The 26,896-nt window shown below is 37.8% G+C and overlaps 1 protein-coding gene across 6 annotated transcripts in view; it reads right to left on the reverse strand.

Annotated features, from left to right (window-relative positions):
- Positions 1-29: 29 nt before the first annotated feature.
- The window catches only part of DDX6 (DEAD-box helicase 6), a 34,847-nt gene continuing 7,980 nt past the window's right edge, over positions 30-26,896 (reverse strand). For 4 of the 6 annotated variants that reach the window (XM_047690785.1, XM_047690784.1, XM_047690783.1 and 1 more), the window contains exons 4-14: positions 26,135-26,239; positions 17,437-17,566; positions 16,160-16,306; positions 14,986-15,080; positions 13,759-13,881; positions 13,149-13,277; positions 11,971-12,087; positions 10,215-10,278; positions 6,882-6,983; positions 6,057-6,239; positions 30-4,430 (exon numbers count right to left, since the gene is read on the reverse strand). In XM_047690785.1, the coding sequence (XP_047546741.1) occupies positions 6,064-6,239; positions 6,882-6,983; positions 10,215-10,278; positions 11,971-12,087; positions 13,149-13,277; positions 13,759-13,881; positions 14,986-15,080; positions 16,160-16,306; positions 17,437-17,566; positions 26,135-26,239 (1,188 nt within the window). In that variant the 3' untranslated portion in view covers positions 30-4,430; positions 6,057-6,063. Of the gene's footprint in view, positions 4,431-5,601; positions 5,757-6,009; positions 6,240-6,881; positions 6,984-10,214; positions 10,279-11,970; positions 12,088-13,148; positions 13,278-13,758; positions 13,882-14,985; positions 15,081-16,159; positions 16,307-17,436; positions 17,567-26,134; positions 26,240-26,896 lie in introns of those variants that run through there. The other 2 variants (XM_047690788.1, XR_007120863.1) reach the window with 2 other exon arrangements.

Below are 26,896 nucleotides of genomic sequence, written 5' to 3' on the forward strand. Positions count from 1 at the left end.
GCCTGCTAAGGACATACTACACACACATATGGAGTTCCAGTGGGCTTTTATTGAGATAAATTAACAAAAATCAAGATTTTATCAACCATTTTTTCTGAACCTTATAAACTCAGAAGACTCTGGTCCATATGTGTACACACAACATAACACATCCCAACAAAAACAGAGTCCCACTGGAACATTTGCCAATTAACAGAAAGCCAATTTTCCCTTTCCCCAAATGTTTTCAAAAATTTGAGTCCCCACTGTTCACTTCTCAGTGGAACTAGTCCCTTGTGGCTAGGGACATTGGAGTTCAATCCCATTTTTACTCAACAAAAATACCTTTTTTTTTTTTTTTTAAAGTTTTAGGTTGTTTCAAAAAAAAGGGAAGTGACTTTGTTTTTTCCAGGCACCCCTCCCCCACAACCACTGGTTAAAATACAGTAGCCTGTATCTTAATAACCCAGCCCTGCCCCCTCCCTTGCCCTGCCCAGTATTGTCTACTGGAGAATTTAAACACACTTCTGCTGGAATCTGTCAGCTATGGAGGGGCAGAGTCCAGGTGCCAGGCTAGCTCCCTCTAATCTCATGAACTGTTACAGCCTTTGGACACTTAACTCTTTACCCCAAAGATGAGTTTTTAAGATCAGATATTTTCTTTGGGAGTTTTAAAAAACTATCTTTAAGGATATAAAGTAGAACTACAAGCTCACCAAAGTCCACTTAATTTCACCAAAAAGTTGACTTCAGCTCCCATGAAGCCAAAAATTTTGCTTGACAAAGGTATTGTCAGAAAATGATTCCACGGTAACAATTTTTTAGATAGAACGTTGAAAAAAGTAGCAAATTAAAACAACATGGCTTAATTCCCAAAAAATTATTTCATTTTGTTACTCATCTATAAGGTCAGGAGTGTGGCTAAAGGCCATTTCTGATGAAGTTTTGAGCTTTCAAAGTGTTTCTAAATCCTTAGTGCAGACACCCTCCCTTTTGGGGCATAGTAACCTCCCTCCCACCCCTATTAAAAAAAAAAAAAAAGAAAAGAAAAAAAAAAAAAAAAGAAAAAAAAAAAAAAAAAAAACCCCAAGTGATCAGAATGAGATGTTTTGATTCCAACAAATGTACACTCAAGGCTTTGTGCTGAGTTATCTGGTTCTAACCCAAGCAGGATGGTATCAAACACAAAGCACACAGAAAAGGAAAGATGCTCCCATCTCATTCTGAAAACGAATTTTGATAACCAATTGCCTCCCCCCTGCCCACCCCCCCAGCCATTGGGGCCCACCCATATTATTATGCTGGGACCAACTGGAAGATAATTGAGAGATATATTCAGATTTGCTTCTCTCTTACTTCTTCCCATGGAAGATCATTTCAGAGTAAGTTTATTCTATTCCCAAGGGAAGGCCAAGAAAGTTTCTCCACTGGAATGTATGGGAAGATAAAAACAAAACATAGGCCCAGAGGCAGCAAGGTGTGTAACAGTCCATAACCCATTACACAACTACAACCACAGGCAAAACCAGGAGTTGGACATAATTTAAATATTAAAAATAGGGAACAGTTTCATCCAAATGAACCACTGGAAAAAATATTACCGTTACTTAAAACAGATACCCAATAGTGGAAATAACACAAAAACAATTTCCAAACAATGCTCCTTATAGTGATGGGGATTAAAAAAAGAAAAAAAAAAAAAAAAAAGAAAGACTAGGCTTTGACCTAGTCCTTAGAGCATCTTTCCATTTAACAATTCCTTTTCAAGAGTCAAGCACCAAAACTGGACAGCTGCCTCTACAGGACTGTGTCCAATAGTGGTGTCCCAGATAGTTTTAAGTGCCACTCCTCATCAGAGGCTGTACTTCAGTAATACTTTCAATTAAGTCTGTGCTTTAAGAGGGACCCACAGGCATGTGGCACCAGGCACAGTCTGAGGATGGCAAAGAAGACTGTGCGGTTTGTTTTGTCACCCACACACTCTAGCGAGATAATCAAATTGCATTTACAAGCCTTTCTTGCTTTTCTTCTATAATGAATGATCCCTCTTATCTCGCCAGAGGTGGGAGAGAAAGAGAGAGCTGCATCAGTACAAGAGGCAAGATTTTTTTGGTCAAAAGTTGATGCCTTCTAAATTCCCTCCCCCCACCCCTCCCTGGAAAAAAGTTATTCCTTAATTAGGGCTTGTATTTAGTAACCAACATTGGCTGGGTAGAACATAGCTTGGATACCAAATAAATGAGCTTCCTCTTTTTTGGGTTTGTACTGTGCAGCTCTTGCTACAGTTTTTTAAGGAGTTAGGGCTATGTCTGATCAGGAGGCATCTGCAGGATTTTGATCCTAAGGAGTTTTGGGTGAGTCACAAATAGTTTCGCTTAGAACTAGGCAAGAGTCAAAAAAGCAAACTTTGAGTAACTGATTTCTTTATCCAGATGAGTTAAGCACGAAAGCATATGCAGGACTTATCTTGTAATATTTTAGGGTTTTAAAAAATGGAATATGGAAATCAAATTTTTTAAATTTTATTTTATTTATTTTTTTTAAACCCTAGATGCCTCCTGATTGACCTAGTACACTGGGTTAAAAGGGAATTAAAAACATTTAAAAAAAAAAAGTTCACTGGTTTGATTCATCTCACTCTTTTTGCCTGGAGATCAGGCCAAACATCAAGCATGTTGGGAGGGGCACAATTTAAAGCAACACTATTGACTGTAAAAGCATTTGCCAGCAATTTACAATGCAAAATGACAGATAATTCTTGTCACAAAGCAAAAGGATGGCAAGCAGCTTTCTGTAGCATGAAAGTTAACAGCTCTCAGGAGTTGCCCATTCCTGCAAGTTTATGTATCAAGGTGGGCAGAGGGCAACACACAGAGTACAGGAAGTGATCCACAGAAAGTAAGCTCCAGAACTGCTAACATTACCAAAGCTGGTACTGGCTAATATTCTGAAATGCAAAATCCATGCTTTGTACATATACTGCTCAGACACTGCCACTCAATTGAATTCCACACTGCAAGGGAGATTAATCGTTGTCCCCTTTTGCTGAGCTCAAAAAGTTCCTCGAACTTTTTTTAAAAGGGGAGAAAGAAGCAAAGCAGAGAGCTCCTCAAAAATAACATCTTGAGTCATAGGTTTTTGAAGTTTCCTTGCTCTCTCTGGCAGGTGTTCTCCAAAGCTATTAGATGATACAGTGTGGTAGCAACAGTGAATCCCAGACTTCTGGGTCCCTCTTCTAACACAGGGTCACCACAGAGGTCTGCACTCTACACAAAGAGACCAAAGTACTTTTTAGAATTTAGTGTTGCGGAAAACTGAGCCCCTCTCATCTTTAGCTGCTCCCATAATCATTCTAATCCCCTTAATCCCAGCAACCTTCATCCAAAAAAAAAATATATATATATGTATATATATATATGAACCCAGAAAAAAACTTATTTACAAAGTTTATACAAGTATACACACCCAATTTTCTATGGGACGCGCTTTGCCACAGAGGAAAGAGGGTCAGGCTCCGACACGTCTACACATCAAGTGCCATAACTGCTAATGGAAGCGTATGTAAACCAGTCTTTAGTGTTCTGCTATAGAGCACAAAGGCTTGTCATATGGCTCCTGCAATGATAGACTGCTCTTTCCTTTGGGAGCGATGATGTTGTAATCTACTCAGCCCAGAAGAAATTTTTACTTGGGATTGTTTTTTTTTTTAAATACATGTATTTACAGTGCGGATGAACTGCAGTTGCATATCAACTCCTCCACATAAAGAAAAAGAGAATGGTGTTTAACAGTACTAATACGTGTCATCTTCCAGCCCTGGGCTTGAGTATCGGGTAAAAAGGGAAGAGAGAGACTTCAACTTGAAACGAAAATGAAAAGACAAAAGATTTAAAAAGATAGGAAAAAAAAAAGAAAAAAAGTAAAGAATTACTATTGTTGACTCCTTGGGCTGTGTCTAAAAGATGATATTCTGAATGGTCTCATAGCATAAGGCACTTCGCACAAATAAGTAATAAGCTCTTCAGGCTTAAAAAACGGATGAGTAATAAGGGAGAAGTTGAAATGCACTCAAGAGTCAGCTGTTGGAGAATTTTGAAATTGTAGACAAGCTTGTGTGTTCATCAAGATTCTTCTCTTTATAGGGTTTCTCCCCTTCTCTTCTTTATCCTCCTTCCTTGTCCCCCTTCCCCAAAAAACATTTTTAAAAAACCAGCGGTTAGTGCAACTAATGTTCAGTCAGCACACAGTGCAAACAAGTGGAACAAAAAAGGTAAATTCCTTCTTTTCAGCTTTTTCTCTTCACCAGTTAAAAAAAGAAAAAAAATGTCTGAGCTCTTTTAAGTCTTTATAGTTCCAAAATAAAAAGAAGATGAAAAACCCACAAAGAGAAGAGCATCCCCCCCAAACGATGTGTCACAGATCCAAACGAGCGTTCTGTAGTTTGTCAAAGCCTAAAGAAAGAAGAAACCTAAAATTAACTTATGTGAAAACAATATGAACCAGGATACCTAGGTTTTCACAACTCCAATCCAAATGCTCTCTCTGTAGTGGCTTCGACTGAGCCTCTGCCTGCCGTAGAATCCATTTAGGATTAAGGAATTTCTGCTAGTCATTCCAGAGATAGAACAAGAGCCTGAAAGTTCTGATATCCAAAACAATTAAATTTAAAGAAAGATTTTTTTTTTTAACTTCCATAAACTCGACAGCTTGCCAGGATACGAGCAAACACTGGCTACTTTTATGTTTGAGGGTTTTGCTTGACATTTTGGGGGGTGGGGGGGGGGGGAAGAAACTAAAATGAAAAGAGTAACAGAATCTCAAGAGTAACAGGTAAATGGGGTGCCTGGTGGCTTAATCGGCTGATCATATGACTTAGGCTCAGGTCAAGCTCCTAGGATCTTAGGGTCCCCGCCCGGCAGGGAGTCTGCTTGTCCCTCTTCCTCTTCCTCTGCCCCTGCTCTCTCTCAAATAAATAAATAAATAAAATCTTTAAAAAAAAAAAAAAAAAAGAGTAACAGGTAAAATGCTCATTGCTAATTTGGAAACTACCTTCTCTCAAATAAAGTTTCATTTTCCTTAGAAAAAACTGCAAAAACAGCCTGTATTCAGTTCTGCTGAGCCTTCTTTTGAGCATTATTACCAGAGTCCAACAGTCACCAAACAATAAAAGATAAGGATGGTGCAGGAGACAAGAGTGGGCATTTATAAAAAGACATCCTCACAACCCGATTAAACATCTGGCAAGAAGGCACTGCAGACAACCTGATTTATTAAGACGCCCAGCAGAAATTAAGAGTGATGCTAACAACAGAGAAATGACTGAGTGATAAAGGAAAAGACAAAAAATATTTTCATATTCAGACTGATGAAAAAGATTCTTCTTTGCTTCGTTTTGGAAAGCCTTAGATTTGTCTTAAGTACTGCTAACATATCACATTATACAAGAAAACTGCATTCAACAGCACCATGTAGGGGCGTCTGGGTAGCTCAGATGGTGAACCATCTGCCTTCAGCTCAGGTCATGATGCCAGGGTCCCGGGATGGGGCCCTGCATCCAGCTTGCTTCTCCCTCTCTCTGCGCTTGTGCTCTCTCCCTCTCTGTCAAATAAATACATCAACCCCCCCCCCAAACAAAACAAACAAACAAAAAAGCAGCATTTATGAATTCTCCAATGGGACCACAACTTCATAGAAGCAATACATCCAGTTTATGGTCATTTATGCCAACAGGTGTTCTACCCTATCACTGCTATTAAATTTCCTCCAGGAAAGAGTATCTTGATTTATTTATTTATTTTTTTTAATTTTTTAAAATTCATTCTTTTTTTTTTTTTTAAAACATTTTATTTATTTATTTGAGAGAAGAGAGAGACAGTGAGAGAGAGCATGAGCGAGGAGAAGGTCAGAGGGAGAAGCAGACTCCCTGTGGAGCTGGGAGCCCGATGAGGGACTCGATCCCGGGACTCCAGGATCATGACCTGAGCTGAAGGCAGTCGCTTAACCAACTGAGCCACCCAGGCGCCCGAGTATCTTGATTTAAACACTATGCTTACTTAGCTGTTCTGTCAGGTATGCACATGCTTGTTAAGGTTTCTCGTCTTCTACAGGCTCGCTGTGGTATTCTGCCACATAAAGGCTCTTGTCAATGTTGCTTGGGATCGGTTTAATTTCTGTTCCCAGCTGCTCCTCAATACTTTTCAGGTTGAAGCGATCATCATATGTGATCAAGTTGATGGCTAAGCCAAGATGACCAAAGCGACCTAAAAAAGAAGAACATTTTTTAATTAATAAAAAATTGAGTTAAATAGGAGAACTGATGTGCACATACAAATCTATCAGTGGCAAAACCATACAGGACTGATGTTTTTGTTCAGTGCCATTCTGAGTTTATAAAACTGCTTCTTATGATAAGGACACCTCATACACACATTACAACTTCAGGTTTCACAGCCCAAAGTAGTATACTATTACTCCTTTTTCAAATGACAAAACAGATGTCAAAAATTGCCAAAATATGTACTCTAAATAGTAGTTACAGACTGCACCACCTAATGAGAAAAGGATCTCACTTGTGAATTTTATATCAATTTAAGTATACAGTAAAGTTGTTTTTTCTTAAATGCTCTAGAAGAACTGGGTATTGATCTTTTTTTTCCTTTTAATATTTTATTTATTTACTTGAGAGAGACAGAAAGCATGAGAAGTGGAGGGTCAGGGGGAGAAGCAGACTCCCTGCTGAATAGGGAGCCTGATGCAAAACTTGATCCCGGGACTCCAGGATCATGACTTGAGCCAAAGGCAGTCCCTTAACCAACTGAGCCACCCAGGGGCCCCTAGAAATCAGTCTTAAAAGAGCATCTTCCCACCCCACCCTCCCAAAAGGGCATCTTCCTTTTCCTCACCTGATCTTCCAATACGATGGAGATAGGTCTCTGCCAGCTTTGGGAAGTCAAAGTTTATTACCACATTCACAGCTTGTATATCAATACCTCGGGTAAACAAATCTTAAAAGAGAAAAAAAGAACCTCTATTATATCTTTCAATTTAAGCATGTTTCTTGGCACCATAATACTCTTTAACATGTATTTCTAGGTGCAACCTAAGTTTTAGTCACTTCACTCAGTAATTCAAATGCACTTGCAAATTACTAGCATTACCTTTCATGAACATTATCATAAACAACTTTCTGCTAGCAAGTTACCTTTCCCAGTTCCATAAAGTTTTTTTATTTTTTATTTTTTAAAATTTATTTGTCAGAGAGAGAGAGAGAGCGAGAGGGCGAGCACAGGCAGACAGAGTGGCAGGCAGAGGCAGAGGGAGAAGCAGGCTCCCTGCCGAGCAAGGAGCCTGATGTGGGACTCGATCCCAGGACACTGGGATCATGACCTGAGCCAAAGGCAGCTGCTTAACCAACTGAGCCACCCAGGCGCCCACAGTCCCATAAAGTTTTAAAAAAATGGTTAAAGTAACTGCAAATCCAAGAGGTCAGAATGACTGGTAAACTATAAACTCCTAATAAGTATCATAAGTAACTGTCTTTTCATCTATTTTTTAGTATGTAATCTAAGATTAAAATAGATTGAAAACTTTGTTGTGTAACCAAGAATACCTCAAAAAGATGACATAATCCACTCATAGTCATTATTTGTACTTTTTAATTCATTCATTTCACCCTACTAAGTGATTTACAAGACTGAGGCAAGCACAAGGCCACCCCTTCTCTTTTCTACTCCCCACATTAACTATGCTAATTTAGGCTCTGAAAACTACAAGACAATTACAACAGACTAACAGCTAGGTTTCAAGGCTTCTATCAGCTCCATACTCAAACAAAATAATCCATTATGGTGACCGGTTATTTCTAAAATACTGCTTTCAATGTGTACTCATTCCTTTAAATTGCCACTGGATAAAATTAAAATTGATATACAAGGTCCTCCACTCTACACTCTGGTCCTATCACAGTTCTCAAACACATCTCTTCCTCAAACCTTCCTCTCCATGAAATTCATCTACTTACCGTTCCTTAAACCTATCTTCTTGAAGCCCTCAATGGATTATATTTATGCCAGTTCCCTAACTTAAAACTCCTTCCTGTTTCAAGTCTAAAATTTATCTAGTTTACAGAGCAAGTTACAATTCTGTCTCTTCTCAGATCATCATACCCAGTTAATTTCCCTTCCTATTAAAATTTAGGATTACTTACTACACATACCTCACATTTGCATATTAGTATTACTCCCTTGTAGATCCAGCCTAAATCCTGTAAATCAGGTTTTACTGCCACAGGACCATGCCCATTTGCTCATGTACTGTTTAAGGGTGCTTTTGAGATGGACTGGCAGAGTTGAATAACTTGTAACAGACCAAATGGTATACAGAGCCTAAGATTTCTATGATCTGGCACTTTATTTTTTTAAAAGATTTTATTTATTTATTTGACAGAGATCACAAGTAGGCAGAGAGGCAGGCAGAGAGAGAAGGGGAAGCAGGCTCCCCGCTGAGCAGAGAGCCCGATGCGGGGCTCGATCCCAGGACCCTGGGATCATGACCTGAGGCGAAGGCAGAGGCTTTAACCCACTGAGCCACCCAGGCGCCCCCGATCTGGCACTTTAAAGAAAACGGCTGCAGGGCCCGTCTTCTTAATGTTATCTTTTTTATCTGATTAAACTAACAATGATATTTCACATGTACTTATTTATACACCTATGTTATTCAGTACTTATTTAATGACATACTAAATACCATTCTGTTTGCACATTCTGAATTTGCTTAATTCAACATTTCACTGATGAACTAGTTCCTCTTCTACAGGCTCCCTAAGTGCAGGGAGTGTGTATTTAAAAATCTTTGTGTTAAAATATACATAACATAAATCTGAGGAGAAGCTGTATTTTTTTTTTTTTTTAAGCATCAAGCTAACTAAATACCTGGCACAGAGTAAATAAATATTGAGTATCAAAAACTATTTTCGAATTAATAAACTACAACAGATTTTTGTGCAGAGTTCACTTTAAGGCATTCCCATTTTACAAATAAAAAAAGGCATAAAAGAAAAGTATGACTTGCCCGAAGTCATACGATTATAAGTTAAAAGGGTGGGACTTGAACTCCAATTTAAAATTCTAGGAGTCAAGTATCCTTTCCACCAAATCAGGTATTTTATATTTGAATACTTTGATACAAAGGTTACAAGTGCTGTATTAATCACAGCTGTATTAAGTGTCCTTTTAGATATAAAAAGCAGAGAAACAAGATAAACTGGAAACACTCAGAATATCAGACAGCCCTGTTGGTTTTTCTTATTTTAAGATTTTATTGATTTTTTTTTTTGACAGCCAGAGATCACAAGTAGGCAGAGAGGCAGGCAGAGAGAGAGGGGGAAGTAGGCTTCCTGCCAAGCAGAGAGCCCAATGCAGGGCTTGATCCCAGGACTCTGGGATCGTGACCTGAGCTGAAGGCAGAGGCTTTAACCCACTGAGCCACCCAGGCGCCCCTCCTGTTTTGGTTCTTATAAATTAGTGAATTCAATATTCTGCTAGTATAAATTTGAAGTTTATTTCTATAGTAGTGTTCTTAAAAATCCAAGTTGTGTGTAATCTAAAATTTTGATCTGGGTGCTAGTAATACGGGTATGTACACTGAATATCCTTATAATTACTGTATTTCTGTGTATAGATCAACAACAACAACAACAAAAATTCCAGGTTCTTCTATCTACCCAGAAGCTAGTTGAGATGATTAATCTCAAACCAATACTAAGATTGTATTTACAATGTAGAGATGGGAGGATACTCAATCCATTGGTTCTGTCTTATCTGACTGTCCACCTGCCTCCCCAATTTGTTCATGTACTGAAATACACCAAAATACAGACTAGCCTGTTTCTGGCAAAAAGTTTAAAAGACCACAGTAAGTGACTTCCAAAATGTAGTTTCTTAATGTAATTTATTTTGCACATGGTACAGATAACGCATTCCTGTATTCAGAAAACACGCAAATTCCAAAACTAGCTTAAAAGATAAAGATGAGGTATGAGTGCCAGTAACAAGTATTCTGCAGTTTCAGCTACAGAAACTAATTTCAGGAATTAACTATAGCTCATTCTCAACTTTAGAAATTCCAGAAATGGCGTAAGGGTGAGCTGAACTCTTGTCACAGATTCTGTTGGGAGATACGGACAGAGAAAGCAGAAGTGAACCAGGAAAAAAACAATGTGTAAAGGAAATACTTACCAGTGCAAACAAGATTGCGGCATAAGCCATTTCGGAAATCATGAAATACACGATTTCGATGTTCCTAGGAACAAAACAATGCATCTGATTTTTTTAAAAACTCATACACACAGCCCTAAAAATTTCTCATCCCTAATTTCTCTTATCCAAAGTTTTGCATACCCCAAATTTATACAAATGAGAGATGAACAAATTCAATACCCCTAAGTTAAAAACAGAAAAGTAAAAAAAGTTAATCATAAATTAGTCTCCCAAGGGAATTAATAAGCAACTAAAATATCTACTTTGGGGCACCTGGGTGGCTCAGTCAGTTAAGCATCTACCTTCAGCTCAGGTCAAGATCCTGGGGTCCTGGGATAGAGACCCACGTCAGGCTCCCTGCTCAGTGGGGAGCCTGCTTCTCCCTCTCCCCACTGCTCATGCTCTCTAATAAATAAGATCTTAAAACAAAAACACCTACCCATATCTTTATTTAGCATTTATTTAAACTGTTAAGGATATTCTTACCCTTTCTGCTGAAGTGAATTTTAATTAAAGTGACAACTCTCACCATCTTTTTGTATATCCGTTTTTAAAATGTTTCAAACAGAAGATGACAGAAGTTTGCCTTGACCAAAACACTATTTATTTTACTCACTGTACGCAAAAACAAAAATTTATTTTCCTTTTTTTTTAATCTGAGAGTGAGGGAGCATGCAGGGCAAGCAGAGGGAAAGAATCTCAAGCAGACTCCCCACCAAGCATGGGGCTCGATGTCACCACCCTGAGATCATGACTGAGCCAGAATCAAGGGCCAGATGCTTATCTGGCTAAACCATCCAGGTGCCCCAAAAATGTACTTTTCAATTAAAAAAAAAAAAAAAAAATGAAAACACGTGCATAACGATTCTAGCACAAGTGACAAATCTGGAACCTGACAAAGTGGTCTTCCCTTTCAAAGCAATGTTCTTCCATTCTGAAACAGTCTCTACAGCTTAACACATTAATTTCCTGTAACAATTTCTAATATTAGGGTCTACATGGTGGTATCTGATCCATTATCAAGCTCCTTTGAAAACAAAAGTTGAGTTAACTCAAATTCTTAATCTGTTAGTCTACAGAAACCGTTTTCACAAAATTTCAATGTTTAACTACCACACACAATACAAATGTTTTTATAGTTTTGAATTTATTTCAATTGCTAAATCAAGTTCTGAAATCTAGGGAGACTGCATCCTAAAGGCAAATAAAGAAAAAAAGGGCTGAAGAGGTACATAAATTGAAAATCTAGAGGAATGTTGTCCAATAGAACCTCCTGCATAACAGGAATGTTCTGTATCTGTACTTTCTAAAACCACAGCTGCTAGTCACATGTAACATGGCACTTAAAATGTGATTAGTGTGACAGAGGAACTAAATTTTAAATTTCATTTAAACTCACATTGCCACATGAAACCAGTGGTTACTGTATTAAACAGTGCAAAACTACATTACTAGGGAAAATAAAATCTTGTATTTCTATTATGCTTGACAAAATACTCACATTTATGAATTATCTCAATCTTCTTAACAACCTCATGAGCGAAGAGTATGTTTATACCTATTTTATAGTTAGGAAACTGAACCAGTGGTTAAAATGAAAGGTCCTTTGCCTACTAAGGAATAATTTATTCTTAAACTTAGGGCATATGGAGGAGCATTAAAACAAAACAAAAATCCAAGAAATACTTAGAAAAAGTTTTTAAACCCACACACGGAGTTCTAGTTTTAGACTCACCTGCCTCATTTTAGCATGGATATAGAAGCAAGAATAACCCAGTTGAGAAATCTTCTTGGCTAGCAATTCAACTCGCTGAGAGGAGTTACAGAAAATGATCGACTGGTTTATCTGAAGCTGAGCATGGTGGGGGGGGGTGGGGGATAGAAGAAAGAAAAACAAAAACCTTCATCTACTTTGCCAAATCTTGAAAATATTGACTGACAAATGCTAAAAACATCTTAGAATCTCATAATACAAGAGACGCAAAATATCGTAAAATGTAAATATCATAAATATTACTCATTTACTTAACAGCTGCAGGTAAGTTGTAATTTTATTGTAGAAGAGTATACATATTAAGAGCCACGTAATTGCCAACATGACTGAAACATTCAATTCTCATTATCTGTAGTAATTCTGTTCTATAAAGTTCTTACAGACACTGAAAATGTGACTGTAGAACCACTGCTCCTAGAGAGATACAGGGAAAGGTTCCTGAGAGCCTCTAGTCACAACTTTTTCATCAACTGATCAACAGATAACCTTGTTTTATGTGTGCTACTGTTCAAATCACCTTATTTACTCGTGGCCAACAACACTGTTAACTCCTATCTATATAAAATTTATCTTAAACACATTTTCTCTGCAAACCAATCTTCTTGCACTTAGGAGCAATGAACAGCACCTAAGCTTTGGAGCCATTTTAAACCATGAAATAAACCAAAAAACAAAACAAAACAAAACCACACACACAGAGAAATGCAAAAAATGTGGCACAGACTGTGAGAAAGACATCTGTTTATGAGAGCTGAAACAAGAAGGCAGTGTGTCACTATGTTCAATCTCAGCTGGGAATATGCGCAACAGCTGGTATTTCCCATAGTGTCCACAAAGGACTTCAAAAGCACACGAGTATTGACTGTAGGGTTACAAACTTTGGCATGTAGCTGAATTCGCAAATACAGAATATGCAAATAATGAGGACTGACTATAATTAAGGTCCAAGTATTTTAGAATTTAATTAAAAATGTCTTTGAGGTCTATCATACAGTATCAACTTTAGATCCACAACCAAAACTACCTTTTAGGAAAAGCTATGGACTATTTTTACACTGAAAATGGTGGGAAAACAGACACAACTGGTTTTGGGGGGTTAAGTAATGGGTAATATTCAGCAACTAAAGCCTGTTACTTACCCTGGAGAAAAGTGTGTTGAGGCAGTGTACTTTTTGGCGCTCAGTTACATAGGCGTAGTACTGGGTTACTCCCTTCAAAGTTAGTTCCTCCATCAGGTTAATCTCATAGGGTTTCTGCAAATGGGAATTCTGGAAAAAAGAAGAGTCACATAATTAAAAAAAAGCAGAACATATCTTTTTAAACTTGAAATAAATCCCCCAACATTTCTGATCAACTCGTGCTTAAAAGGCATGCATGGAGTTTTCTTCAGAGTATAAGTAATCCATGACAGTAAAAATATGTTACCATATAATAGAAAATCTAACATTCAGATATGTAGCTAAATTCCTATTTTGTACTTTGTATACAGGATTACATTGTAATCAAAATTTATCCAGGATCAATGGCTGTATGTCAGTCTGACACCAAATGCTAAGTGAATACAGAATTTAATCAAATTACTGTTTTTAAAAAATTAATTTATGCAAAACTAACCTTAATTCAACAGCTGGCAAGAAAGCCAAAAACCTGAAATAATCAGCATAAACTGATAATAAGATGTTATTATGAATAAAGGTATTCTCATGGGCAAGAGAACAGCACTGCTTCCTAGTACAGATTTATACTCACCATGAATTTCTGTACACTAAGAGGGAAAGTAGCGGAATATAATAATATCTGTCTGTTTTTAGGTAGCGTGAGAATAATATCCTCCATTATCTGCACAAAATCCTGTGACAGCAACTTATCTGCCTGCAGTACAAAGGAAAGACAATTTCAAAAACAATTAGTGTCCAAGGTCTTCAGCCACAGGAGCACTTTTGGAACAGTGCTGATTGTGAACAGTACTCTAGGACACTCCCTACTCCAAAGGCACCAAGACACATTTGCAATGATTCAGAAGAGGGAAAAGCTATTAATACCATATTCTAGAGGAAAGAGAAAACTCTAGATAGGTAAAATCCTTGTTCCCTTAACAAAATTTTAATGTGATTTCCATGAGAGGAAATACTTGGCTGAGAGTACAATCTAGAGTCAAACTACCTGGTTTGAAATCTTGTCTCCTTCACTTATTAGCTACTTCACACTTATTAGCTATGCTGACAAGTTATTTAACGACCCAATACTTAAGTTTCCACAACTTTAAAATTAGCAGTAGTAACTGCTTTATAGGATACCTACCTTACAGGGTTGTTGTGAAAAGCAAATGAAGAAACACTACAGCACTTAGTGCTACACACAGTGACTAACAAACATTATCTCTCTTACTCAAAGATAAAAAACCTGTCTGAATTAGACTATGATTGACCTAATCTAGTTATCTAAAACACCCAAAGAGGAAAATCACTTTATCTCAAAATATTAACACCAGTACAGTGTATGTATAAAAACATGGCCAGATCCCCAAAATGTAGAGTACAGTAAGTTCTTAAAAGGCACTTACAACCTGATGAGATAACAAGTATACCAGAGACAAAAAAAAAAACCAAACAATACAAAGGATATACTAAATGAGGGGTCAGAGACATCAGATGTTTTTTAAGATCACTGACTTTAGAAAGAGACTTAGAATGAACTTGCCTTTGAGATATTCAACAACTCCTTTCCTTGAAAAATAAAAACAAAACCTATAATCTTGCATCCCTAAGAAAAAGACACAAGGCTGAGCTATTGCTACAAATGCCTACCATCTATTGCCTTTAATGGGCAAAACATGTTTTATAAAAAGCGACTTAGTTTGAATTGACAAGAATCATGCATTTACTAGAGGTTCATAAATACGAAGAGCTTTTGCTTTATTCACTGGCAGTTATAAACAAAGCACAGAATAGTACTTTCCAATTGAAGAGACATTACCTCATCCAATACTATCATCTGGACATGATCAACTTTTGCTACTCCTTTCTTGATAAGATCCAGGATTCTTCCAGGGGTAGCTATCACCACGTGCACTACAAAAGATTAGAATATATATATATTCTCATTCATTTTAGCTTCGGCAAAGAGGATACAGTAAAGGTTTATTATACATATTTTATCAGAAAATTGTAGGGGTAGGAATAATACAAACAGGCAAGGATGTGTTTTAAGATAAGAATTTTCATTTCATCTTAGGTTGGTAAGAGAACAGTTGTTTCACTGCTACATGGGGCAGGCTAATAGCTTGCCAAACCATCTGCTCCAAATAAGGGGGAATACTTGTCTTAAAACTATCCCCAATCAATAACAAAGACATACCAGGCATCTCACATACAGTTGCTTGCCTCTGAACTACAGTAATCGTCTTCAGAAGATTGTTAAAAGGAGGAAATGAGATAACCATTTTAATTAAGTGTGCAGTATGAAGCACATAGTAATTTACCAAATGATAATCATATATAAAATTTTAAACTCAAACTTTATGTATAATTTTATATAAGGGGATTTCAAGCTTGTGTTTCGTTATCTTTTTTCATTCTGTGATGTATCATGGAGAACTCAATGAAAATAAAGATAGATCAGCTTCACTGCTTAACAGCTTCGTGGAATTCCATTCGGACTATACCCCTGTATTTAGTTCTCTGACATGTAGGATATTCCAATTTTTCAGTACTACAAACCACACTGCAGTAACCCTGTATTTGCCCAATATTTCTTCAGGAATATTCTTGAAAATACACATTTATCATTTTAAAACACAATGCCAAATTGTCCTCCATAAAGATCATACCAATTTATACTCTCAAGCTGCAAGACAGCCTATTTCTTCTCAAACTTATTATTGGTTACTAGTATCTTTTAGCCTTCCCAGCCAGATACGGTACCAAACTATTTTTATTTACATTAAAAAATTATCAGCAAGGTTAACTATCCTTTCAATTACTATCAATTTATCTTTTTTCTCCAATGAAATGGTCACTTCCTTTATGCATTTTTCTATGGCAGTGTTTCTGGTCCTTAATTCTTAACGATTTTTAGAGAAGTTCAGGAAACACCCATGTCTGCAATTATACTTGAACAGCTAGGCCACATTATATCAGTCATTCCCTACCTGTGTCATCAAGCCTCATTATGTCATCCCGTAAATTGGTTCCTCCTGTGGTTGCCATCACTTTGGCCCCTCCCATGTGCTTGCTGACCTGGATGCAAATTTGACTGACCTGTAGAGCAAGTTCTCTAGTGGGAACAATCACCATTGCTGGAAAAGACAAAAAAGAAACATATTTTAAGGGTATAATAAGCTACCGAAATACTGGCCCTTGCAATCTAGACACTCCGGACATTCTAAAAAGTTGAATCATAATAAGCCTAATTCTGAAAAGTCAAAAAAGTAAATCTCCTTTACAAAAAAAAAAAAAAAGAGAGAGAGAGAGAGAACCTATTACAGGGCTCTAGCTTTGGACTTTTCTGAGCAGCACAGCTTTATAAACCTGGTACTCCTTAGTTACAAACCTTTAAAGGGTTCTCTGCCTTGGCAACCACTACCTCAAAGTTTATTAATATTTCAGTAAGGGGGGACGCCTGGGTGGCTCAGTTGGTTAAGCAGCTGCCTTGGGCTCAGGTCATGATCCCAGCGTCCTGGGATCGAGTCCCGCATCGGGCTCCTTGCTTGGCGGGGAGACTGCTTCTCCCTCTGCCTCTGCCTGCCATTCTGTCTGCCTGTGCTCGCTTGCTCTCCTCTCTCTCTGACAAATAAATAAAATCTAAAAAAAAAAAAAAAAAAAAAAAAAAAATTTCAGTAAGGGATTCACTGAACACCTGAATAAGAACTCCTGCTGCCCAGATTCCATTTACATCACACGCATGTAGGTAAAAGGAAGACAGGAGAAATGATCATTACAGATCAAGATATATTTATGAAAATTTCAGAAAAAGCTTTAGAGGTCAAAATTTAAATGTTAGCTTACTCTGCATAAAACTATGGAAACTTGTTTCTTCCTACTTCCTAAGCTCTTAAAACCACAAGGCTTTATAGAACAAAAAGTTCATGAGCTCTTGCAGACATGTAGGTGCCCCAAGAAACAACTTAGTTCCAGTTTTAAGTAGCAAAGTCAGATAACTTTATGATTCTTGCTTTCTTATCTATAAGCCAATACCTATTTTGCCTATTTCACTGGAATACTATCAAAACTGTGTGCTATGTAAAAGCCCTCTGAAAACTTAACAATCTTTTTAGAAAGCTGGGTATTTTATAAGACAACTGGGCCACAAGCCGTGAAAAGAAAAGGTAAATACTAACCACAGATTATGTAAGTTCTAAAAAAAGATGGTAATATCTTCCACATACCTGTAAAGTAAAACCGCCATTTTTAGTTTAAACAAACTAACCTTGTATATTGTCCTTCTTCAGGTCTAGCCGTTCAAGTAAGGGAATGAGGTAGGCACCGCTCTTGCCTGTTCCATTTTTTGCTCTAGCTAAGATATCCCTACCAGATAAAGCAATGGGAATGCTCTCCTCCTAAGAGACAAGAAAATGCAAATTACTTGTGAATAAAAACAGTACATAAGTAAATCATTCTCTAAAATATAATGGAAGTATACCTCTTTGGTATGGCTTTCAAGTGTCCCACATTTGCATAAGAATAGAGGCCAAGTAAATTACCAGTCAAGATCACCATCATTATCAACCAATATTTATGAGAACTGCTTATAGTGTATTATTAAACTGTATCCCAATGTCATAAAAACAATATAGATTTGCATGTGTGAGAATGTGTAGGACTAAGGGAGCTGGGCATTTACAACAAAGAAAACAAATGAAGAGGAACCCAGGGTGACACAAATAGGACTTGAATAAACAGAAAAAGAAGTGAAGGACCTTTCACAATGTAAAACTGGGAGGAAAAAAATGGCACAAATAATACAAAGTTAAGACCGTATATTCTGAGAAAAGTAAGCCAATTTAACCACAATGAAAAATTGCAGCTTTGACAACCCATCCTTGCAAAAAATAGGAATCGGCTGGCAAAGTTTAAGTCCTATTTGATTTATCTTACCATATAAGCTTACAATGTCAGTGTCCTATATTCAACTTCTCTGTCCTGAAATGTACTCAACTGGAGGCTCAATTCTATTCCAGTCATCTTAATCCATGGTCATATCAGAGAGTGACTTTTCATTTTCACATTTAGCTTACTTTGTCATACGTGTTTTGCAAGGATAACATTTCCTATTAGGACAAGTTACCTAAACAACAGCAAAGGATTCCCCCAAATTACTGAAAATTGAATACACACATACATATATAGATAGAATAGATATAAAGAGGGAAGAATAAGAACATTTCAATTTCTGAAACTAAAATTTTTAATTTTAATTTATAAAACCAGAAAGTTAGTAAAGTAAGTTAGGAGATTCATAATCACTGTAACAATCAGTTCTGTGTCTAAGCTAATGACCAAAAGAACTATCTCTAGGGGAGCCTGGGTGGCTCAGTGGGTTAAAGCCTCTGCCTTCGGCTCAGGTCATGACCCCAGGGTCCTGGGATCAAGCCCCGCATTGGGCTCTCTGCTCAGTGCAAAGCCTGCTTCTCTCTCTCTCTCTCTCTCTCTCTGCCTCTCTGCCTACTTGCGTTCTCTGTCAAATAAATAGATAAAATCTTTAAAAAAAAGAAAAAAAAGAACTATCTCTAACAGTTTAAAATCATTATTATAGGAACATCTAATAAACATCATGACTTGCATTTCCCCTCATAATAATCATCCTACTTAGAATGCATCAAAGGAAAACAAACAAAGAATGCATCAAAGGGGTCAGATGGGTTCCATATGACCAGAAAAAGAAAACACAGCTCCCAGAACTGTAAATATGGTCCAGTAACAATACTGTTACCCTCTGTTCCTATAACCAGCATTAAATAGTCTGCTTATTATAATAAAGCAGGTCAAAGAAAAAATCCTTGGCTTTGACCCTTTGGTCTTAATCTCTTCGTTCCTACTTTGAGTCAACTCTGTTAATCTACAGTTGCTCTGGGGGTTTATTACCCCCTTGGGTTCATTTTTTTCTGTGTTTTTTAAGATCTTATTTTTATTTATTTGAGAGAGAGCGAAAGGAGAAGGTCAGAGGGAGAAGCAGACTCCCCATGGAGCTGGGAGCCCAATGTGGGACTCCATCCTGGGACTCCGGGATCATGACCCGTGCCAAAGGCAGTCGCTTAACCAACTGAGCCACCCAGGTGCCCCTTTTCCATGGGTTTTAAATAGGCTACTAGCACACTACTCAGTTCTATAACAGAATAAAAGTCTAGGTGGTCTCCAAGGGCCTCCAAATGACTTAAGTCAGGTTCTTTAAAATAAAACTTTTGAATGAAGTGAGGCAGGTGAGAATTAGCTTAAGGGTATCCTAATTTCCCATTTTGGGAAATCTAACTCAGATTAAGGCCACTAAATTCTACTCCCTTGTACTCTCTGATAGGGTTTATGCTCTACAGAAACTGTTTAAAGATAGGCTTTTTCTTTTTCTTTTAAACAAAGTAAGCAAGCTAGTCTCCAAGTTAAGATACACTAATAGTTTGCCCCATATAGTGACCATTATGATTAGCAGTAGCAGTCACGGAATTCAACACATCCACACTGTCTCTTACTACTATCCGCCAGAAAGATCAGCTAATATAATGAAAGAGAATTCAAGTCAGGCTCAGACAACTGTGAAACCCAAGAGAAAATCATGGGAGCTACCAGGGAGAAAACAGAGGAGGAGGAAGCAAAAAACTTTAAAAACTGTCTGCTGGGCACCCAGATACTTTTATTTATATCCTTTCAAGTTAGGTATTTTTGTTTTATAATAAAAACATTCCCACACAAAAACTTGTTATGTGAATGTTCACAGCAGTATTCAAAATGGCTAGCAGTGGGACGCCTGGGTGGCTCAGTGGGTTAAGCTGCTGCCTTCAGCTCAGGTCATGATCCCAGGGTCCTGGGATCGAGTCCCGCATCGGGCTCCTTGCTCAGCAGGGAGCCTGCCTCTCTCTCTGCTCTGCCTGTTTGTGTGCTCTCTCTCTTTCTGACAAATAAATAAATAAAATCTTAAAAAAAAAAATGGCTAGCAGTGGAAACAACCCTATCAACTGACTGATAAACCATAGGTGGTACAGCCATACAATGGAATTATTATTCGGCAATACAAAGGGAAGAAGTACTAATACATGCTACAACATGGATGAACCCTAAAAAATGCTAAGTCAAAGAAATCACTCACAAAAAACAATGTATATCTCCATTTATATGAAATTTCCAGAACAGGCAAATTCATGGAGATCAGTGGTTGGTTAGGGCTAGGGGAAAATGAGGGGAGACTGCTAAAACAGTTTCTCTTTAGGGTGATTAAAGTGTTCTAAAATTGATTTGCACAACTGTGAATACATTCAAAACCACTGAATTGTATACTTTAAATGCATAAATTGTGTGATATGTGATTTGCATCTTAGTCAAGTTACCAAACCCATGACAACCCCACAACAACCTCAGGTCTGATTCTGCCACCTTACCTCTCCAAGGCCGTGTTCCACCATTAAAGTGGAAATGACCCACTAAGTTATCTGTTGTGTTTCGGTTACCCTAGGATCCACCTTCCCTAGGACCTCAAATTTCTTCTGAGGAATTACATGTCCCCACCCCACCGGATAGTCTAGGTAACCTCTCCAGCTAAACAGGAGACATCAACTGAACCCAGGCCAGCTCCATGCTCTCTTCTAAGAATTTAAATTGTTATAGTAGATCCTGTAACAATTTGTAGCTTCCCAAGCCCTTCAGAACTGCCTCAGTCCTTGGTCAATGCCAAGTGTGACTTTTCTCACTCTAGTGAACTCCTCTGATATTCTTTCAATAAATTCCCCTTTGCTAAAGTCAGCCCAAGTTGGTTTGCTGCCTACAACCAAAGCACAGTATACCTTCCAATTTCCTAGTACTGAGAGGCATTCGACAGAAGTGTGGTACCGAAAAAAGCTGAAAATTGCCCTATTAGCTGCTTTTAGGGTAGTTGTTTCTAACACTTCCTGGGTCAGCTGACCTTAAGAATCTTAATTTTAGCGGGAAAAATAGTATGAGTATGGTAGAGGAGATAGCAATGGTTATCACAGGTTATCTACTGCTGCCCAGAAAAAAGAGTCTGGAAGATAATAATTTCAAAAATATCTCTAACTTAAGGAACACACCCCAGTTTTACCACAGTAACTAATGAGTAAATGCATTTAAAGATTTTTTTTCTTGCAAATTTTGGAAAACAATTCCTATAATCCTAAGAAATCCACGTTAGCAAGAGAAATGATTTACAAAGGATTAAGAATGCTGTAATTCCTAACTATCAACAATAAGCTATTAATTCTTAATTAAAACTTATTACATCTAGTTGACAAAATAATTTCTCAAAATAGTTGAGACTCTTGACCTGATGTGAAATTTTTTTGCCAACAATAAGGAACTCCCCTATTTCCCTCAATAGTGGACTAGCTGCCATTTCATCATTATCTTACCGAAAAAGTCTTCAAAAGGTGTGCCTAGGGTCTGGAAGCAGTCAGAGTTAGAGTTACCATTTTCAATCATCTCAAAGTTAATACAGCTGACCCCTGAATGTGGGGGTTAGGGGTACTGACATCCCACACAATTAAGAATCCACGTGTAACTTTGGACTCCTCTAAAACTTAACTAATAGCCTACTGCTGAATGGAAGCCTCACTGATTAACATAAACAGTCACACATTTTGTATGTTAGGTGTAAATAAAGTTAGAGAAAAAAAATGTTATTAAGAAAATCGTAAGGAAGATACATTTACAGTACCATAAAAAATCTGTGTATGGGGCGCCTGGGTGGCTCAGTGGGTTAAAGCCTCTGCCTTCAGCTCAGGTCATGATCCCAGGGTCCTGGGATCGAGCCCCGCATCCGGCTCGCTGCTCAGCAGGGAGCCTGCTTCCTCCTCTCTCTCTGCCTGCCTCTCTGCCTATTTGTGATCTGTCAAATAAATAAATAAAATCTTAAAAAAAAAAAATCTGTGTGTAAGTGGAACCACGCAGTTCAAACCCTTATTGTTCAAGGGTCAAGTCTGTAAGGTTTCATAATGTTAAGCAGAATGAAACAGTAGGTTCTTACACCTTCCAAAGAAGTCTGCGCTCCTATAAAGCTATGCTTTAGAGTGGCAGAGTTATGCTAGCTATGGGGCATAGCATTCAGAATTAGAACTAGAGTCACACACAGATGGCTACACCACAGAAAGATGTGTAGGCGCAAGCTGTAGTATGTCTGGTTCCAGCCTGTCAGTGTAAAATATTCTTTCTGGAGGATATAATTAAGTGCTTCATTGACAATAATCTTATAATCAATAAAATTTCACCTCAAAGAAAATTCAAATGCAGAGGACACCCACCATCTGATCAAGAAGGCTTCTTCAATATTTGGGGGAAAAAATGCCTGCATAAAACTGTAAACTAAGTACTATGGGAAAGAATACCTTAAAAACAATAGGAAGGCAAGGAGAGAGAGCATATAAGAAGAGAAATGAATAGAGGGCAGCCGGTAATGAGGTTAGATTTCGCTACAGGACTTCTAAATTTCTTTTTGGTTCTAAAATCCTAACATTTATGGTTTATTACACTGAATAGTTCTAAGGAACATCTTGTGTTTTCCATAGATTCTTGGGCAAAATAATAGTGAGAAAAAGACAATGTGAATGGTGGTCTTAGATATCTAAAATAACACTTTGTACTTGTACACTGCTTTGCTATTTCACAACATTGTTTTAGTTACATTTAATCCTCACAAAAACCCTGTGAAGGAGATTATTATTTCTACTTCACCAAAAAAGCTAAATGTGAGACTGGTTAAGTGATTGGAAAGATAACTGCCTATATATTATACTAATACTGAAAGTGCAAATAACAAAGTCAATTTTAAATTTTAATACAAAGGTGGAAAACAGGAGTCCGCAAGAGTCCATTAAGAATTAAGTCAGCTGGATGACACAGTTGATTGTGTGTCTGACTTGGTTTTGGCTTAGGTCGTGATCTTGGTGTCATGGGATTGAGCCCCACATGGGACTCTGTGCTCAGTGCAGAGTCTGCTTGGCTTTCTCTTTCTCCCTCTGTCCCCCACCCCATAAATAAAATCTTTAAAAAAAGAATGAATTAAGTTTGCTATGAATGAACCAATCTTTTTTTTTGAAGAAGGCAGGGGCATTTATTCCTTCCTGCCTCCCCATCTCCTTTTTTGATAAAACTACTGTATGGAATAGTAACCTAAAACAATTATAGAGCATTTATCATCTACTAGGCACTATACCAAGCATACTAAAATGAACTACCTCATTTAATCTTCACAACTCCTCTATGATAAATAATATCTTAACAATTTTACAGGCCAGGAAACTAAGGCTTAGAGAGATAACTCAAAATATCAACTTATAAAGGACTGGAGTTGGGATTGGACCTGGGCAGTCTGACTGCCCATACTAGTTCTTCAACAGTTCTATAGACAAAGTTAACCTGCAGACATGTCAACCATGATTTCAAAGCATTCTAAACACCACTGAACATCTGAAAGCCCATTTCCTGCCACCTACTTTGCTAAGTACTAGAGACACAAAATTGAATGATATAGTCCCCTCAGTACAAGACTCTCATAAAAGTTTTCACCCCTGTAAATAAGATGGATTAACATGAACTACATAACGGAAAAATAAATTTCCAAAATATTTTCAATATTTGCACTCAAACTGCCTATCTGGTGATGTATATAATCTTATCTTGACACTTTCTCAGCCATAATAAACTTTAGTTTGTCCACAAAGGCACACAAAGATAAAAACCCCTAAGCAACCCCTATCCCAGTATTCTCTGCTTGGAATATGAATCACCTCTAGGTCATTCTGTCTTTCTCTAATGGCTACATATATACGCAATTTCAATGAGAAAGGGGCTTATGATATCACACTGAAATTATCTGTACGATTAGCTGTCTTATCCCCATGACTGTGAGGGCAGAAATCCTGTCTTGTTCATAAAAACATCTCCAGTCTAGGTCACGCAGTACGTTTGCTCAATGAAAAAGTACTCAATGATGTCATCGGGTTTGTCCTTATTACAGCTTGGGTTTAACAGTTTTAACATGTGTGTTTATGTTTACATGTATGTGCCCACATATTTCCTTGTTCTAGTCACTGAAAGGGCCAAGGAGCAAAGAATGTACTTGGATTTAAGTCTCTAATACTACTACCCCACTAAGCAGGGCTCCTTGGAGAAATGGCTGATTCCAAGGCTGGGACAAGACAGGTACAGACAGGCTCAGCATCATGATATGCCAAAAAAGAAGTACTCAAGAAAAATGAAGGGGTAAGGGAGGTGAGGAGTCAACAGGCAGAGCACAGAGGGTTTTTAGGGCAGTAAAACTACTCTGCCTGATATTACAATGATGAGTACATGTCATTACACATTTGTTCAAACCCACAGAATGTACAACACCAAGAGTAGACCCTAATATAGATTATGAACTTTGGATAATGTTAACTGAGGTTCCTCCAGTTGTAATAGATGCGTCATTCTTGTGAAGGATGTTGATAATGGATGTTATGCATGAGTGGGGACCCGGGTTAAGGGAAATCTCTATTTTCTGCTCAACTGCTGTGAACTTAATATTGCTCTAAAAAACCAGTCTATCAGGGAAAAAACAAGTGTGGGTACATTATAAACACACAGGGACCAGCTTCATGGAGCTCACAATAGCCAAAAAAGGGACAATTTGACCACAAAAATACCACGGGGGGGGTGGGTGGGGGTGGATTTTTGAGTCCACACTGATAATATACAAATACATGAAGATATAGGGAAGGCTTTTTTTTTTTTTTTTTTAAAGATTTTATTTATTTATTTGAGAGAGAGTACAAAAGGGGAGGATCAGTGGGAGAAGGGAGCCCAATGTGGGACTCCATCCCGGGAATCCAGGATCATGACCTGAGCCAAAGGCAGTCGCTTAACCAAATAAGTTACCCAGGTGCCCCAGGGAAGGCTCTTCTTTACAAGGCCAAATGTGGAAGGAGTGCTAGCTAGCACTGGTAACTCATCATAATCTATCAGAGCAAAGATCAAATCATGCAAGAATCAACAATAGATTGCTAAGACTAGGAAGAAATTTTGGTGGAAGAGTAAGATACCTGCATGGCCTTAAAGTTCTTCTCATAGACTACTTATTAGTTTCAAGGGAAGGGCGGGGAAAGCAATTAATTATACAGTAGAAAAATCAGACACCACCTTGAGACAATAATGAAAATTAAATTCATCAATGAAAACTATATGGACACTGTGTATACCTTCAAATGTGGTAGCTGGAAAAGGCCATAACTCAACTTCTGCAGTAGTTTGACTAAGAATGAGTAACTTGAGGCTAATCACGTGGAGACACAGCACAAACCCAAAATGAGGAATAGTCTATTAGGAAAAAAGAGCTGTATTTTTTAATGTCAATGTCATAAAAGACCAAAAAAAAAGACTAGGGAAATGCTCACAACTAAAAGAGGTTAGAGATATAACTAACTAATGCAATACCTGATCTTAGGAGGCATTCTGTACAGAAAAGAAAAAAAAAAAATGCTATAAGGGACATTTTGGGGTCATTTAAAAATTAGAATACAAATGACAGATAAGATAGAAATACTGTATTAATGTTAAACTGACCAAATTTAACTCTGTACTATGTTTACATATGTACCACGGTTACACAAGAAAATATCCTCAGGGGCACCTGGCTGGCTCAGTTGGTATGGCATGTAACTCTTGTTCTCAGGGTCTTGAGTTCAAGCCCCATGTTGGGCATAGAGCTTACTCAAAAAAGAAAAAAATCCTATTTCTTAAGAAATGCACACTGAAATGTTTAGAGGTAAAGGGCCATGATTTTCTGACTTTTCTTTAAAAGGTTCAGAAAAAGTGTGTAGGTGCACATGTATACACATGAGAAAAATGCTAATTTTACCATTCACACAGATCAAAAAATATGGAATGCTTAACTTCTAACATTACATCCCAGTGGATGAAACGGGAGAACGTACCTGAATAGGAGATGGCTTTTCCCAGCCCATTTCAAAAATTCCCATCAATAACTCCCGTTTCAAACAGTAATCTTCAAACTCATTTCCTTTTGTGGAGGTCACATCCTAGTCAAACAAACAAAACAACAAAATGAAGTGCAACTGTGTTCCTTTGGTAGTTACTATACTTAAGAACGTTTGTTTGAGAGACTTATTCTCCCTCTACCCCATTTAAAATACAAACATATGCAAATGAGTTCTGTCTTGATCTGTATTTCAAGAATTCCTAAGGAATAACCACTCTTTAACACACACAGGCCACTTAAAAACTGTTTTGGGGAAAGGCCACCCTGTGGTTATATTCTTCTGAGGACTGGTTGAGTACTATTATTTCTATGTAAGTATCATGCTTTGAAGCTTTGAATTACAAATAGCAAGAGGTGAAGTCAAACTCTGCTCCACCCCTTACTGTCTGCAAATATCCTATTCTAAATAAAGATTTCTCAAACTTAGCACTATTGACACTGGGCCAGAAAATTCTCTTTCATAAGGGGCCATCCTGCAGCATCCCCGTAAGTTGAGTTTAACAAGCTATGATAACTGGGGCGCCTGGGTGGCTCAGTGGTTTAAGCCTCTGCCTTCGGCTCAGGTCATGACCTCAGAGTCCTGGGCTCCAGCCCCACATGGGGCTCTCTGCTCAGCAGGGAGCCTGCTCCCCCCTACCCCCGCCTACTTGTGATCTCCCTGTCAAATAAATAAATAAAATCTTTATTAAAAAAAACA

The sequence above is a fragment of the Lutra lutra genome, chromosome 10 (assembly GCF_902655055.1).
Source record: "Lutra lutra chromosome 10, mLutLut1.2, whole genome shotgun sequence".
Lineage (NCBI taxonomy): Eukaryota > Metazoa > Chordata > Mammalia > Carnivora > Mustelidae > Lutra > Lutra lutra.